The sequence below is a fragment of the Taudactylus pleione genome, unplaced genomic scaffold (genome assembly GCF_031769625.1).
Source record: "Taudactylus pleione unplaced genomic scaffold, aTauple2 ptg000556l, whole genome shotgun sequence".
NCBI lineage: Eukaryota > Metazoa > Chordata > Amphibia > Anura > Myobatrachidae > Taudactylus > Taudactylus pleione.
The window spans coordinates 6089565-6107524 of record NW_028284958.1 but is presented as its reverse complement, the minus strand read 5'-3'; the positions used below and the strand labels follow the sequence as shown (position 1 = coordinate 6107524).

The window sequence follows — 17960 nt, the reverse complement described above, 5'->3', positions numbered from 1 at the left end:
CTGTTATTTTTATAGTTGGCACAGTCTGGTGCATGCTGTTTGGAATTTTTTGTTTTTTAGAGGGGAGGGAATGCAGGGGTCAGAGTCTAGTTCGTACTGTGTTTTTTTTTAATGGGGAGGGGGGGGGCACTGTATGAAGTGTACTGGTATTTCCGGGAGCATAGTTTAGAGCAGGGGTGGGTAAAATTCGGCCCTCCAGCGTTGTTGAACTACATATCCCAGCATGCATTGCAACATTTATAGCATGGCCAAATCGCAAAACTGGCAGGGCATGCTGGGATGTGTAGTTTTACAACATCTGGGGGGCGCTTATTGCCCACCCCTAGAATGTCCTGCTTTATTTCCTATAGGCTAAGGACGGTGTCTGCACACAGTCTGATGTAATGTTTTTTTTTTTTTTTATTGACTTGGTATGCGCACACAAGTCTGATCATTTATCTCACTCTAAGGATATGATTAAAGCAACCTCAATACTTCCATAAGCTTCCAAACCTCAATGTCAGTCTTTGTACATGGAATGGAGATGTTGTTTTTGTTAGTTTTTCCAAATACAGTGCAAATAGTGAAAATGTTGCTTGCCAGTTGCCACCATTGAGATGAATGTTTTCAACAATGATGGTGGTCAGATGTACTAAACTGGAACAAAAAGAGCTAAATAAACACACAGCCGCAAAATGCAGGTTAAACACTTGTAAAAAGGTGAGTAGGTAAGCAAGGTTCATGCTGACAATTCTCCCACGGAGATTTATTTTTGTATAAGGCACAAGGCTTTACCATGGACTACTACTTCTATGTCCGCAAAACCTTTCTACAGGTTCTTTTCAGTGACGTGGGTTCTGCTCTGTAAATCTGGCTACTTAATGAGCAATTCTATAAGGGAACGTGCTGGGGGGGTTTTCCCAGATTTTGCATCGACTTGGAACAGTTCTTCTTAACTTCCACTCTTTTTATAGCCTTCCCCTGCTATGTAACAGTTGGCTATTTTTATTTTCAAGCCCTCCATCAGTTCAGCTGCTCAAAGGATCCTATAGTTGTTGAGAGTTGGTAATATCCTGAGAGGTTAGATGGGTCAGAGTATTTAGCTGACTTAAATGGAGGCCTAAAGAGTCCATCAGGTTTAGAAAAATAACAACTGAGAGGCTGCTTGACCTACTGCATGTGCCAAACTCACATTTATTTTCTTTCACAGGTAAAAGTAGGCAATAGTAACTATGCATGGAAATATGACCAAATATATATGTTTGTGCACTGCAAGAAGGTGGGTAAACGTATTTCACTTGGAGATTCAGTTAGACCTACAATTTCGCTAGAGGTATTCAAACTTTTGCATACAACTGCATTTAGTGCTAAGGTGCCCATCCACTTAAAGATCTGAAAACGACTGCACGATTACGACATTGTAATCGTGCAGTCATTTGTCAGTCTGTGATGAGCCTGCACTGAACAAGCAGCCATTCAGTGCAGGCTCATCAAACATGCTGAACCTGACGTTATCGTCAGGTTGACCAGCATGTTTGCACGATGATAGATGTCTAAACGACCAGCGGATCGCTGGTCGTTTTAGACATTTTTGCAAACGATTTATTAACAATATCTTTCAATCGCTCACATAAATCGTCTAGTGGATGGGCACCTTTCCACTAATAGACCACTTTGTGAAACAGCCTTTTAAAAATGAAAATAAGTGAAAACAAATTGAAGACTTGATAACTATGTCTGAAATTAATGTAGTCGTGTCTCTCATTCACAAAGTCTGTCCATCATGGTATCTGACTGCAGTGCTCCATTTTAGGAGGGTGGATCTTCATGATATTGCATCAGTGAGACAGGGTAGAAGCCACAGCGATTGGAACGCAGTCTCCTAGTTAACAGAAATTCAATCACCGACTGCATGGGGATAAAATGTGCCCAGGAAACATAAATACTTAGTGAACTTTTTGACCTGTATCTGCATCCCCCTTCTAACCGTAAAATAGCTGTGGGTGGTATTTGTAGTGCAAGAAAAAGGATCGTCCATCATATTATACTTGTAATTCTGAACATTTTACCTTCATTCTGTATATGAGAACATTTTCATTTGTATTTATATTTTAAGGATATCAAGTTAAAGTGTATGTAAGTTGTGGAGAGGTGCAGTACAGTATTTCCTCTGTGAGGACAGGCAAGCATGTATATTTTAACCATGGGAGGTCTGCACAGGAACCCTTTGTAGAAAGGCAGTTTTATTTAATACATTACCCATGCTAGTTTATGTAGTTGAGAAACCTATGTGTGCAAACCTGTATCCTCCTCCTTTCCATTCTTAGGTCTCTGTTAAGATTGAAGAACAGTACTGCTAAGAGCTGTATGGAAAGCTTTCTCTCCCCTGAGAGGGCTATGGGGAGTGTGATGCTGCAGGGAGGGGGAGGAAAGGGTGGGACCGGTGGAATACAGGAAACCATGTGGCAGGGTCGCTTCATGGGCCCCAGCTGATGTGAATGAGAGCATTGACAGAAGCAAATTAGTCAGGCTTGCAGAGTCCTGTCACGAAAATGACAGTGTAAAGTACATTTGGTCCCCCATTTCTTTGTTTTGCAGATTTCATCCTCAGCCCGTTTCAGCCACTTCTTCTTCCTTCTTCTAAGAAAATCTGCTGGTTTCCTCTTTCCTCTGTGTGAATCATAGCCCCATGTCTCTTCATCCTAAGCTTTTGCATTTGTTATTTTAGCATCACACTTTTTTTTGCGGGATGCATCTGTTCTCACCGCATTGCTTTGTGCCCTAAGTGTGAAAGAGGCACCATGAGGCATGCTAGCGCACAAACATCTGGAGCCTGCTCTCGTGCTCAGTGGTTCGTTTTTCAGTCCTTGTAGCCGATTGGATTTAACCTCTTTATGTTGTGGGAATCTGAGTCCAGAATTGATGAACGCCAGGGTAGAGTGGAAACGGCAAATGATGACGTCCACAAAGGAGTGGCTTTTTCTTTTCCTCTTGTGACTTGGGATTGGAAATAATAAACTTTTTTTTTTTTTTTTTTTTTTATAAAAAGCTTTAATTCAGGCAGAATATGGGGACTTTTTTTTTTTTTTTCTTAAGGCGTCTGCAGCAGTGTCTCAGGTTTCACTTCTGAAACAGATCTTGCCCTGGATGTGAGAGTGACTTTACTGGATTTTTAGTCTTCATTTTTGTGTGCCTGTGAATGAGATGTTGAAGTCACGTCTAGACAATAACTTGTATCTTGTTCTCGCTCTGTCTTTTTTTACGGGACTTGCAGAGTTTGTTTGCACATTTGCACCACGGATGTGAATTTCTGCAGTGCAGCCGTAGTTTATTTGCAGGGACTGTGCTGTGTGCATCTTAGTGCACTTTATCTCGGGCAAGAAAATGTTTGTACCATTCCAGTCACAACAGTGTTTTTCCTGTCAAGGAAACAAGTGATGTTGTGTGTGATTTTTGATTTTGTGGAGGAGGGAGAGCTGAAGCAGACGTTTCTTCTCAAGTAGTATCTACTTAGCAGTGGTCTGACTGGGAGAGACTGGAGCATCATCTCTCTTTACCCAGCCTTCAATATTCAGAAAGATGTACGAGAGATACAAAAGACGATACAGCTTGTGCGATATTTCCAAAGTTGACCGAGCTGTTGATGTGGTGCTATTAAAGGTAATATTTCTTTTCTGTGACTTGCATCCTAGTCTTTTGCTATGTCTATTTGACATTGCTTTTGTATTTCTCAATCTTTATTATTCTTTGTGTTGGATGCAGAACTATTTGTTTTACCTATTGGTTTAGAATAAGTTCTGAAAGCATTTTTGTTTGTGGTGTTTGCGTGTTTATGTGTGATGTTTGTCCATTCCCAGCCTATCACTGTCTATAAGGATAACAAATAAACCTGATCACTTTGTTTTACTACTTTTTCTATTGTAGACATATTTTAAAGCTGGGAGGTAAATCCTGTGTGCCACTGTGTAGTAAGTTGAGTTGTACACAGCAGATGTTCTGCAGATTTTTATTTTTTTTTACTACCAAAATATTTGTACAGATTTTTGAAGTTGGTCACAAATTATAATAGTGTACTTAAACGTGTAGTAGCTTTATTTTACTGAAGAGCTCTGGTATGAAGTTGTCTTATTAATGTTGTGATTCATTGCTCGTCTAAATTTAGCCAGTCAAACGTCAATCCTTTGCAGTCTGGGAATGTTCCGCTCCTAACGGTTTTTGGGAGCCTGGCAGCGTTTTCTGATACAGTTAATATAGGGGCTGTGCTGGAGCACCAAAAAGCCTGTCACATAAACCATATGCTTGAGGTATAGGAAAGTTGCTGCCATGTATGTGGTATTAGGTAGAAGTAGCTATTAAGACTATGAATTCAGAAACGTTTATAGATTGGTGCATGGACTTAACCCTTTAAAGTTCTATATCTGTGGATGGAAATATTGTTTAATATTTCTTATGCAAACGAATGCACTTGAGCCTCCCAAGCAGAGTATAACAGAAATGTCAATATTTCATGTTGATCACTACCAGTTTTCCCTTTTTTTCACATGGAGTAAAGCTTTGGAAATGCCCATTTTTTTCATTACTTAACTGCTGCATATTACAGTTTCCCATATTCTTTATTAATACAGATTATACTTTTTATATTTATTTCATACTGAACATAGTAGAGACATTCCTCACTTAACGACCGAGTTCCGTTCCTACGACTGTCGTTAAACGAATTGGTCGTTAAGGAAGGACATATAGCAGCAGGGCCCAGGCTGAGGGTGACACGGGCTTGTGTGTGCCCTGCATCCCCGGCCTGTCCTTTCTCTCATTGGAGGTAAGGTCTCCTGTGTGTCCCGCGCCACAGCCATGGCCCCCTCTAGGACAGAGTCTGTCATTTTTATTTTTTTTGTATGAGTGCAAGCCACAGTTCGCTGGTCGGAGCGTCGGTCGTAAGTCCAAACGGTCGCTGAACAGGTAGGGCGTTAAGTGAGGAATGTCTGTATTTCAAATGCAAAACAATTACGTTATAGCCAATTTTAGTAAACCTGTTACAGTCTGGACTGATGTGTTTAGATGCGTTTGCTCTGCAGCAAATTGTCATTGAAAATTATTTTGAATTTAGGATTAGTATTAATGGTGAGCTGTTATGTTCTTCACTGCTCGTGTGTTGGTTCTGGAATCATAGTAGGCCTGTGTCCTTGGCATAACACAAACACAATCTCATGAATACTCCACTGGAAATCCAGCAGTTACTGACTGACAGGGATGACAGTGTGTCGTTTAAGTTCATCTGAGAGTTAGTGTACAACAGTTTTGGCCAGATATCATTTCAAACTTGTCCATTTTACGGACCTCCCATCTGGGAGATCCCGCACAGGAGAACCAAGGGCATCATCATTGCTCCACCCCACACAGCATAAGGCCGGGAACAGGGAAGGAGGTCTGCTTTCCACATAGTTCAGTCAAACTCTCAAAAGCTTGTGTCTCCCGAGGAGAGTAGGCAAATTTGCGCAGAATGGGACTGATTCAGAGTTGGTGGCAAAGCAAAAAATTTAAAAAAGGAGCAATCCATGTTGCACTGCAAGGGGTCAGATTTTAAAATGTGTAGTGAGATTAATAGTTATGAGGGTCATGTTCTAGCTGAACTCTACGGAGGGGCTCTAGACTGCACACCCTAATAGTAATGAAAGGTGCCATCATACTGAGATTTCAAAGTGACATATACAAAAAACAGAGGTGCAGATGCACTATGCGATCATTACTGTATACATTTAAATTTATAATATAGAATTTCAGAGGTAGTTTGCATATCAATGGCCACTGATATGGGCCTGCCCACCAGCGTCAAGGTCACCTCATTGAGCAGGTCCCTAACACTCTGGGGTTCACATCTGGGACACAGGGCACCCCAAAAGTCAGCTCAGCCAAAGACCTCCCCGGGGCATCACACGAAAAAAAGGGTGACAGTGAAGTGTTAAAGTATCAGGTGTGTAAAGTAATTAACAAGTGTTATAAAAATGATAAGGGTAGAATGTGTGTGAAAAAATACATAAATATTAAACAACAATTTCATTTCATTTCATTGTTGTTTAATATTTATGTATTTTTTCACACACATTCTACCCTTATCATTTTTATAACACTTGTTAATTACTTTACACACCTGATACTTTAACACTTCACTGTCACCCTTTTTTTCGTGTGATGCCCTGGGGAGGTCTTTGGCTGAGCTGACTTTTGGGGTGCCATGTGTCCCAGATGTGAACCCCAGAGTGTTAGGGACCTGCTCAATGAGGTGACCTTGACGCTGGTGGGCAGGCCCATATCAGTGGCCATTGATATGCAAACTACCTCTGAAATTCTATATTATAAATTTAAATGTATACAGTAATGATCGCATAGTGCATCTGCAACTCTGTTTTTGTATATCTAGCTGAACTCTAAATTGCAGTGTAAAAATAAATCTAAGCCAAGAAAAACATGGAGTGCTGTTCTCTTGCAGGGAAATATCTAATGGTGTGTCAGCGCCTCCCGGTAGCAGAAGTTCGAGCAGTGAAATAGCTATTGATAATTGATTTAATGGAGTGATCAGCTCCCGTTAGTGCCCTCTGTTTTTTTTTCTTTCCATCGTGTTTGTGGACGAAACGCAAAAACAGGCATGGTTTACCCTCTGTAAATTATATAGAACATATTGCTTTGCAGTATGGTTTGTCCTGATGCAAACTTGTTTTATTTTGTTTTTGTTTTGCTCCCAACTGTGTATCAGCATTAATACGCGTAATTAAAACTTGTGGCCACTACTATGGATCAGTATGATATGGATAAATGTTATTTATGGCCTTATTTAATGTGAAATAAAATAAACAAAAAGCTTGTATTCCCATTCGTCACACAAGGGTCCTGATTCAGATATGTACGGAACCCCGATGGTTTGCGTACATATTCGTTGGTGGGACATCTGTCCATGTGTAGAATGGGTCCTGCGATCACAGGATCCTGATTGACAGGCTGAGGCTGTTTGGGGGCGGGGATGGTGACGTTCCACAAAACGGAAGCAGACACAGAATTCCTGGACCTGGCAGAGGTATTAGGACGGCCAGGCTGAGTAATCTTTGGTTTACGCAGCCTGGCCGAGGGCAGTGACCAGTCGCGATGGTGATCCGAAGCAACGTCTACAGCTGCTGCAGATATGCAGATTCAGTCGCACACAGATATACAAGTGTCACATATGTAATCAGTGCAGTATCAGGTAGCGGTTTGTCGCATCCATTTGTGACCAAGATGAACTTTTGAGCAAAAAATAAGCTTTGTGTAAACAGTCGCTTGGGATCTGTCGTCTCACTCGCGCCAGTTATATGGCGAATTGAAGCTAGGTGTATGTGGACACATCTGTATCTTTTTGGGATAATTTTAAGCATTTTTAACATAACATGTTCATAGGTTGTATATGGACAAATCTTTGCATCTTGCACATAATTATCAATCCAGACTGTTTTTTCTGAACTTAGGAACCAGCTGGTTACATTTATGTAATGTTTTAATGCCCCCCCCTTTGTGTCATCAGTACTCCTTCGTATGTAGTCACTGTTGTTTGCTTGCCAATATATAGCAACAATGTCTCTAATGTATAAGTAAAGTTGATGCTGAGAAAAGCAAACTCTTGGTTCTCATTAAACTCTTTCTTTTTAATCTTAAATTGATTATGCTGTAAGACTGGTGGATACTTGGAGCAATCATGTGAATTCAATATGCTAAAAATGGATTTCTCTATTTCAAGGTACAAGCACCCCCAGGGGATTAAGTTTTCATTTTTATGTAATATTTATGATTAAAGAGAGTCCACGGAGGAGGTCAGATGGTCTTTCTCTGCCTTCAGTGCTACATGTTTTCATAGACCTTGTTTTTTGTACTAGCAAACAAGGTTACCAAGGTATAATACAGTTACCAGACTGACTTGTTCAAAGCAGAAAGAATATGGAAAAATTTACACTTTTCTCTGGTTAACCTCAATTTCTTTTTCCAGAGAAATTCAGAACTTGTTTGTTTATGTATAAGACATAGCTTGTTCAAGTCTGCAGTGATCTATCACACAATCTCCTTGATGCCTACTTAACAACATAAACCTAGGTCTATTTCACAAGACAAACCAAGCTCTGTCAGTTTTTGGTATAGCCATATAGTCCATACATCAGGGGTGGCCAGACTTTTGGACTCTGTGATTTACTTATAAAGCTAAAAACCTTTTGTGATCTACCGAGCCCGAAAATGTGAGCGTGGCCTTGCAGCAAGGGCTGTGGAGTCTGTCCTGCCGAAATCACACTCAGTATCTCCAATTCAAATTACGCCACACAGTAGCACAATCTTATTCACATTACACTGCACATAGTGCCCCTGATTCACATTACACCACATAGTAGTGTCCCTTATACACTTAATGTCCACAGTAGTTGTTCCCTATACAATGTCCACTGTAGTAGTGCCCCTTATGCTATGCCCTCAGTAGTAGTGCCCCTTATGCAGTGCGCCCTGTAGTAGTGCCCCTTAGGCAGTGACCCAGTATTAGTGCTCCTTATGCTGTGCCCCCAGTAGTACTGCTCCTTATGCAGTGCCCCCTGTAGTAGTGGCCCTTATGCACTTCTTCCTGTAGTAGTTCTTCTTATGCAGTGCCCCCAGTAGTAGTGCCAATTATGCAGTGCCCCAGTATTAGTGCCTCCTGTAGTAGTTCCCCTTATGCAGTGTCCCCTGTAGTAGTTCCCCTTATGCAGTGTCCCCTGTAGTAGTGCCCCTTATATATAAAGACACACACAACAGCAAACACTATACTTACTCTTGCGCCAACCGCCGTCCTACTGCTCCTCCCACTCAGCTCTGTGGGAGAGATGTCATGACGTCTCTCCTTCACCCACTGCGGGAGCCGGAAGGCAAAGCTCAGGAGTGAGCTCCGGCTGCTGCAGGGATGCAAGGAGCTGCCGGGCGCCCGCTGGTAACTAAATCTCAGTGGGCACCTAGCAAATGGAATAGGCAGCGGCAGATGTCCACTGCGATTGACCGGTCTCTTATTTGTGGTCAACCGGTAGATCACGATCGATGTTTTGGCCACCCCTGCCATACATCGTTTCTTAAAACATTGTGGAACATAATTCCACATGTTTTGAGAGATCTATTGGGTCTATGTGCTAAGGCTGGGTACACAACAGACTATCCAGGAGAGTGTCTGACGCGATGGCCGATGTAACGATACATTGGTCACCCATACACACAGAACAATATAGCGCGCAACCGCGCAATATATTCAGTGGCCGCATCCAGGGGCATGGCATTTGCAGAACAGCAGATGTGATGACCCTGATGTTGGCAGGAGGAAGTGTGCAATTATGGGTATAATCAGATGTTGAGTATATGTACTGTGGCCCTGATTCAGAGCCGGACGCTCTGACAGAGCACTCGCTCTGAATCAGGGCGTCTTTTTTATTTTTATTTTTATGGAGCGGCCTCCTGGCCGCTCGCATTGCTGTTGCCACCCACAGCTAACGCGAGGATGATGGTGCGATGGTCAAGACTATAGCGACCAATCGGGCTTGCGACGAGACCCTTGTTGTAGGGTCTCGTGGCCGCAAGCCCTAGAGAGCTTTCAGCTCAAACAGAGCCGAAAGCTCTCCCAGGCGGTAGGCGTTCTCATGGGAACGCCTCTGTCTGGGCAGCCACCCCCCTGGCCCGCCCACCAAGGGGGCGTGCTGTCTCTCAACATCGACAACACGCTCCCTTTGGTGCGAGACCCAGAGCGACGGAGTGCCCGTCGCTATCTGGTTCTCGCGCAGGCTCCCTCATGCGCTCTGGGCCACCATCAACCCAGTTGCGAGCGCTCGGCGCTTGCAACCGGGTCTGAATCGGGCCCTGTATCTTTAATCCCAGGTATCGGACAAAATATTGGTTGATGTATACCCACCCTAAGCCTTGGAGAGAGAGAAAGTGGAAGAAGATTAAGTACCAATCAATCGGCTCCTAACTGTCACAATACAGGCTGTTTGAAAAATGATAGGAGCTGACTGATTGGTACTTTATCTCCGTCCACTTTATCTCTCTCCAAGGCTTTCGTACAGCTATTTTCAACCGGTTGTAAGTGTGCCACGGCAGTCAGAGCCGCTGGTCACATTACAGTACTGCGGACCGGGCTGCTGCTGAGCTCCTCTGGGAGGCTCAGGCGTGCCTGGGCAGTGATCTGCCTAGACGCAGCGGCATGACATCACAGGTTACGCATGCTGCGTTGGACGCCAGCCCGCGCTCTCTACGTGCTGCCTGCACGCTCGAACGCTGACAGCTCTGCACTGTGTGAGTAACGGGTGGGGATCAATATGGATGATTTCTTTGGGGACCAGCCAATTATTTTTTTTTTTTTTTTTTTTTTGTGGTAAGCAATGCGTTCTTTGTTTTTTGTTTTTTTTTATTCTGTGGGGGCCAGCCGTGGTTATTTTTTTCTCTGTGGGGAGCAATGTGGCATAGTTGTGTTTTTTTTTTCTTGTGGGGGCCAATGTGTTATATATTTATTTCTGTGGGGGCCTATGTGTGTGTGTGTTGTTTTTTTTTCTCCCGTTGGGGCCAATGTGTGTGTGTGTGTTTTCTTCAGTGGGGGACTGATAGTGTGCCTTGGCAAGTTTAAAATAGTGTTCGGTGTGCTGCGAGTTGAAAAAGGTTCAAAATAACTACTTTAGTACATAACTACTATGTTCTTTACCTACATTATTGCATTGCATTGTTTTGAAACATTTGAGCAGTATTACAAACAAAGCTTTTTTTTCTGAGATGTAAAAGGAGCAAATTTGTTTATTATGTAACATAAGACTACTACGAAGTATATGTTCTACAAACGTAATTATAAAAAGTAACAGGATCTGGTCTACTAGAGCCTAGATAGTTTTAAACCGATATAGGAAACCCTGGTATACTAACCAGTATTATGTAAGCAGAATTTTTAATAATTGGTTATACAATGTTACAACAACCAGTAACATGGAGACCAAGAAATTAAATTGCACTACCATGATATGCACATCAATAGGGTCAACTGGTAATAACAGCTACATAATGTTAACTTTTTAATTCATGTAAAAATTCCTGCTGTAAGCTAGGGTTGTGTTTTTGCAAAGGTCGGTAAGGAATCCTGATCAGTGATTGCAGCTTCATATTGAACTCCCACCAATCTTAACTGCCGGTTTAAAGGGGTGTGTTATGACAGAACCGGGAAAGGCTCGGTAAAAATAGTTTAAAGGTGCATTTCCATATGCTCCACAAACATAAAGAAATAAGTAGTTGATTATTGGTTATCTAGGAATGTTTCTCATATATTTGTTTTTATATTTTTTATGTAGATTAATAGAGAGAGTTGCTGTTCCATAACCCCGTGCCCACACCCAGTGCTCTTGGAACCGATGCAAACAAACGACTCTAAAGGTAGGTTCACTCTCTATTTGTACTGCTGCACGTCAGCGGCCTGCTAAATCTCGCCCTCACATGATAATAAAGAGAAGCACAATGTGTAATCTCTGGGAAAATACAATATTCTTTAATGAAACTGGAAGTGTCAGACATATTGTGGAAGGGAAAGTACAGTGTCGGCCAGCGCTAGGGTTGATATACTGTAATCCTATGATATTAATGATGGGTGCAGCATCCATCATTAATATCATAGGTATTACAATGCCCATAGTACTGGCTACCACCTTCATTCATGGGCTTTTTGACAATTTGAACTTAAGGGTACTTGTGGAATATCCTAGCAGTTAAAAAAAAAAAAAAAAAAATATATATATATATATATATATATGACGTAAGGGACAAATAGAGCTCTGATGCTACCCTTTTTTTGGTGGTTTTGTGGGAGGGGCATGGGAAAGCCAATGAATTGCAGGATTTGTAGGGGAACCATTAAAACACTATTGAGTCTAACATGCTGAATATGAAGGAGCTACTAATAACCTTTGCAAGTATATAATTAAAACACTGAAGAACTTTTAAACACTAAAATAAGGTTATGATCATTTTTAAGCTATAGCGTTACACCTGTAAATTAAAGTATCGGCTTTTTGTTTCTCTTGATTAATGATGAAAGGAAGAGATGCCAAGAGTCAGTAATTATACGCTAAAAAAAATAGGGATAAGGTATTACCTAGTGCTGGATGATAAATGAGGATACAAATAGTCACTGTGTTTACTTAATCTGCACTTCTTGGCCTCTACACTGTTCTGTTAGTGAGTATTCTCTTAACGTAGAATACTGGACTCACGTAATGTTATTTATAACAAATGTATTGACTTATCTATATTCTTGAAAAATAATTGACAATGATTGGTCTGTCATGTTGTAGTTATCCTGGAAGGGACAGTTCTTAAGAGTATGTTCAGTAAAAACAAAGCAGTGTCCCCAAATCCAAAGTGCCATAGTCTCAATAGTGACACATATAGTAATAACTCCATATAAGGTGATAGATGAGTTTAAATGCATTGAAGCCACTGTGCAGTCTTCCTCAGTAATAAGAGTTGGTGAATAAGAGTATCCATATTGTCTGTACTCAGTGACAGAAGTCAGGCCCCCCACTTTTAATTGGTGCAGGTTAATTGGTTTTATATTTTAGCTTATGTTCCATTTTGTGTCTCATTCAGCAAGTTGAAGAATTTGTATTCACCTCATGGGCTGTGCCTGATTACATTCTAAGTTGTATTAGTGTCAAAAATAGTGTTTGTAATGCAGAATCGTTACAATGTGTAATTATTGTTAAATGGATGGTGAGTGAAGTAAGTAACTTTGAGCATTCCGGTATATGCTCATAATGGGCCATACATGGTTTTATTTTACAGTATTTGTGTCAAATTTCCATTTGCAAGGTGTCTATTATTGCTTAATTGACTGATTTGTTTCATGGTGTCATTGGTGAGCGGGATGAGTTGCTAGTGTAGCATTCTAGTTTGGTATATGAGGGTGTGGTTTGTAGACTGTAGCTAGGGGTGCAGCTAATGCACCACAAATGCTACTGCCCACCATGTTTGTAAGCCTAAATGCAAGATCAAGGTAAAGGGATTCTTATGCATTTCATGACTGGTAAAATTAAAATGTCTGAGTTCCTGATGTCTTTACATTTGGAAATAAGCGATGGTTTAATGTATGTTGTGAAGTATCGTATTGCACCGATATAAAGGGCTAGGCAAATGACTTTATACTTGATGATAAAGCACTGAATGGAGTGGAGAATTAGAATATTTTAAGACACCTGTGATGATAAGATAAATAGAAAAGTCGGTGGATTGGTTCATACGACTTTAGCAGCAGTGGTTGAGTGGTCAGAAAGACATTAGTTGGGTTTGTATTACTCTTATTTGAAAGGCAAAAAAGTGTTGTGTTTTCTGATGGCACACTAATACTGACTTAAAATATACTTCTTTCATAACAATAAAAATTTGTGTATTGGTGCAACCAGCAAAATATTTAAAAGGAACAAGTTGTTTCTGGACACAGACATAAAAATATTGTGTTGACAATACACATTGAGTATAATTAAACAAAGAGGCCACTGTTTCTGCCTCTCGCGCTGCGCTACGGATAAAGTAGTAGCTGTGCAGATCTGTAATAACATCACATAAAGCATCACGACGGTTGAGTATACCATGACACACACAAGGCATTTGTGATAATATCCAAAGAGACACACAGTGGGACTCTGTTTTAATTACACTCTTTATTTGTATTGTCAACACAATATTTGTATATCTGTGTCCAGAAACAACTTGTTTCTTTTAAATATTTCGCTGTTTGTACCTATACACATAAATATTTATTGTTAAGAAATAAGTTATATTTTAAGTTATGCTGGGCATACACGGCAAGATAAAATGTCTGTCAGACCGACAGACATTTTATCTGGCCAGCTGCCAGCCGCAGATGTCCGCGGCATACACTGGGGGAGGAGACATTTCCCTGTTCCTTCCGTAGGAAGGAACACAGGAAATGTCTGTCTGTCGGCCGTGCTGGGCATACACTGCGGCCGACAGTTACCGGGTAAATATCGCATCGGACGGGCATGCTGGACAGCAATATTTAACCCTCGGTCGCCCCCCCCCCTCACGCTACAATTATCGCGGCGATCCGCCGATATCGGGCAGATCGTCCCGATAATTGCAGCGTGTATGGCCAGCATTAGACATCCCGTTTTTGCCTTTCAAATAAGAGTGTATGTATGTATTAGTTGTCAGTAGGCTGCACCCCCAATACCATTTAAGTGAAATTTGGAATTGAATCTTATGGGGTTTCTTTATACAAACAATCACAACAATATTATAGAACTGGTGCAGTAATCATCCTTCCTCTCTTTGAGTTTGGGTATATATTACAATAGTCATCCTGAGAGAGAATATGGTTCCAATTAATGTTTGACAGCAGCCACAGATAAAGTGTTTCTGGTTTATTCAGCTCTGTAAGATAGGAGTCCTTCTCCTGATTGCTAAACGTCCCTTTTCTCTCTGTTGTTCAGTGCATTTTACTTTCCAAATCACTGTTCTGGTAATCCCATTGTTGTGTGCTAATTATTTTCACAGAGGCCTCTTCCTGTCCTTCTGTGTGACTGCTTCCATTTACTGTATGCCTCATTATTCTGATGACGATTGTGGAGGTTCCTTGTGAAATTTCCATGGGAGTGTCAGCTAACAGATTATTTACAGCCAACTTTTCTGTCTGTTACTAGGAATATGTGTGCTCTCCATCCATCTGTTAATGTGCCTACATCTGGTTGCATGCTTCAAGACTCTGCAGAAAGAAACTGTAGACCTTAGTATTTAACAAGAAGAATGATACACAGTAGTGTGCAAACGTTTTAGGCAGGTGTGGGAAAAAATGCTGCCAAGTAAGAATGCTTTCAAAAATAGAAATGTTATTAGTTTATTTCTATCAATTAACAAAATGCAAAGTGAATGAATAGAAGAGAAATCTAAATCAAATCCATTTTTGGTGTGACCACCCTTTGCCTTCAAAACAGCATCAAGTCTTTAATTCTTCTAGGTACACTTGCACACAGTGGGGGGAATTCAATTAGGAGCCAATACATTCACCTGACCGAATCTGCACGGCAGCTGCTGCACTTTACGGCAGCTCTGAATCTCTCTCAAAAGTTTAAGCTACCCCATAGGGTAGCGAGCACTTTTGAGCGAATCGGGCATTCGGCCGGTCAGGTAAAGGGTGCGAGACGGGCTGCTGATGTCGGCATTTAAACGCCGTGGAAACAGCAATTCGCACCATTCGCCTGTAATTGAATTCCCCCTTCCCCCCCCCCCCCCAGTTTTTGAAGGAACTCTTCGATTTTTGAAGGCATTCCTACATTGTAGCATTTTTTTCCACACCTGCCTAAAACTTTTGCACAGTACTGTGTGTGTGTGTGTGTATATGTATGTACAGTCAGGTGCATAAATATTGGGACATTGACAGAATTTTCATATTTTGGCCTCTATTCACCACCACAATGACTTTGAAATGAAACAAACAAGATGTGCTTTAACTGCAGACTTTCACATTTAATTTGAGGGTAATTACATCCAAATCAGGTGAACGGTGTAGGAATTACAACGGTTTCTATATGTGCCTCCCACTTTTTAAGGGGCCAAAAGTAATGGGACTATCAACTCAAAAGCTATTTCATGGACAGGTGTGGGCTATACCCTCGTTATTTCATTATCAATTAAACAAGTAAAAGGTCTGGAGTTGATTCTAGGTGTGACATTTGTATTTGGAATCAGTTGCTGTCAACTGTCAATATGAGATCCAAAGAGCTGTCACTATCAGTGAAGCAAGCCATCATTAGGCTGAAAAATCAAAACAAACCCATCAGAGAGATAGAAAAAATATTAGGTGTGGCCAAATCAACAGTTTGGAACATTCTTAAAAAGAAAGAATGCATCGGAGAGCTCAGCAACACCAAAAGACCCGGAAGACCATGGAAAACAACTGTGGTGGATAACAGAATAACAGTTGGCCAAATCAAGAGCACTCTCCAGGAGGTAGGTGTATATGTGTCAAAGTCAACAATCAAGAGAAGACTTCACAAGAGTGAATATAGAGGGTTCACCACAAGATGTAAACCATTGGTGAGCCTCAAAAACAGGAAGACCAGATTAGAGTTTGCCAAACAACATCTAAAAAAGCCTTTACAGTTCTAGAACAACATCCTATGGACAGATGAGACAAAGATCAACTTGTACCAGAGTGATGGGAAGAGAAAAGTATGGAGAAGGAAAGGAACTGCTCATGATCCAAAACATACCACCTCATCAGTGAAGCGTGGTAGTGTCATGGCATGGGCATGTATGGCTGCCAATGGAACTGGTTCCCTTGTATTTATTGATGATGTGACTGCTGACAAAAGCAGCAGAATGAATTCTGAAGTGTTTCGGGCAACATTATATGCTCATACTCAGTCAAATGCTTCAGAACTCATTGGACGGCGCTTCATAGTGCAGATGGACAATGACCCGAAGCATACTGCAAAAGCAACCAAACAGTTTTGTTATGCAATGGCCAAGTCAATCCACTCACCTGAATCCGATTGAGCAAGCATTTCACTTGATGAAGACAAAACTGAAGGGAAAATGCTCCAAGAACAAGCAGGAACTGAAGACATTTGCAGTAGAGGCCTGGCAGAGCATCACCAGGGATGAAACCCAGCGTCTGGTGATGTCTATGCGTTCCAGACTTCAGGCTGTAATTGCCTGCAAAGGATTTGCAACAAAGTATTAAAAAGTGAAAGTTAGATTTAGGATTGTTTAGTTTGTCTCATTACTTTTGGCCCCTTAAAAAGTGGGAGGCACATTTAGAAACCGTTGTAATTCCTACACCGTTCATCTGATTTGGATGTAATTACCCTCAAATTAAATATGAAAGTCTGCAGTTAAAGCGCATGTAGTTTCATTTCAAAGGCACCGTGGTGGTGAATAGAGGCCAAAATATGCAAATTCTGTCAATGTCCCAATATTTATGCACCTGACTGTATATATATATATATATATATATATATATATGTATGTGTGTATATATATATATATATATTTACATACTTACATATACACACACATATACATAGATACATACTGTATATTATTTATAATGAAACAAAACATAATAGAGCAGCACTTAATTTGAATCCTCTGTGAGTAAATAGAAGTGAAATTTTATACATACATGTGGTGTCTGACCAAACAATATTACTGTATCACTGTTGACAAAATACACAGAAATTGCAATAAACAAAGTCTTAAAAAAAACTTCCTTGAAGTATACGGTAGCAGCAGTTTTTTAGATGGTCTGATTGGCGATCAGATGAAAGAATTCTGCGAAGGCCCCCACACACACTGTACGATTTGCAAACGATCCAATCACGTTTACATTCTCCCTTGAACTCTCCCCGGCAGCTCCAGTGAACGATGTGCAGCAAAATTCTATGTTCACCAGATCTATCGTTACATATAATATATATATGTGTGTATTTACAGTACCAGTCAAAGGTTTGAACACACCACATTCAATGGTATTTGTTTATTTAAGTTGTTTTCAACATAGTAGATTAATACTGAAGACATCAAAACTATGAAAGAACACATGGAATTATGTAGTAACCAAAAAAGTGTTAAATCAAAGTATGTTTCATATTTTAGATTCCTCAAAGTAGCCCCCTTTTGCTTGGATGACAGCTTTGCACACTCTTGGCATTCTCTAAATCAGCTTCATGAGGTAGTCTCCTGGAATGGTTTTCCAACAGTCTTGAAGGAGTTCCCAGGGGTGCTGAGCACTTTTTGGCTGCTCTTCCTTCACTCAGTTCAACTCATCCCAAACCAGCTCAATTGGATTTAGGCCGGGTGATTGTGGAGGCCAGGTCATCTGACGCAGAACCCCATCACTTTCCTTCTTGGTCAAGTAACCCTTACATAGCTTGGAGGTGTGTTTGGGGTCATTGTCTTGTTGAAAA

General features: G+C 41.0%; 1 protein-coding gene across 1 annotated transcript in view; it reads left to right on the top strand.

Moving 5' to 3' along the window:
* The window catches only part of AKAP13 (A-kinase anchoring protein 13), a 312402-nt gene that overhangs the window by 206938 nt on the left and 87504 nt on the right, over positions 1–17960 (top strand). Inside the window, exon 10 of the mRNA XM_088452667.1 lies at positions 11331–11412. Coding sequence (XP_088308793.1) covers positions 11331–11412 — 82 coding nt within the window. The remainder of the gene's footprint in view (positions 1–11330; positions 11413–17960) is intronic.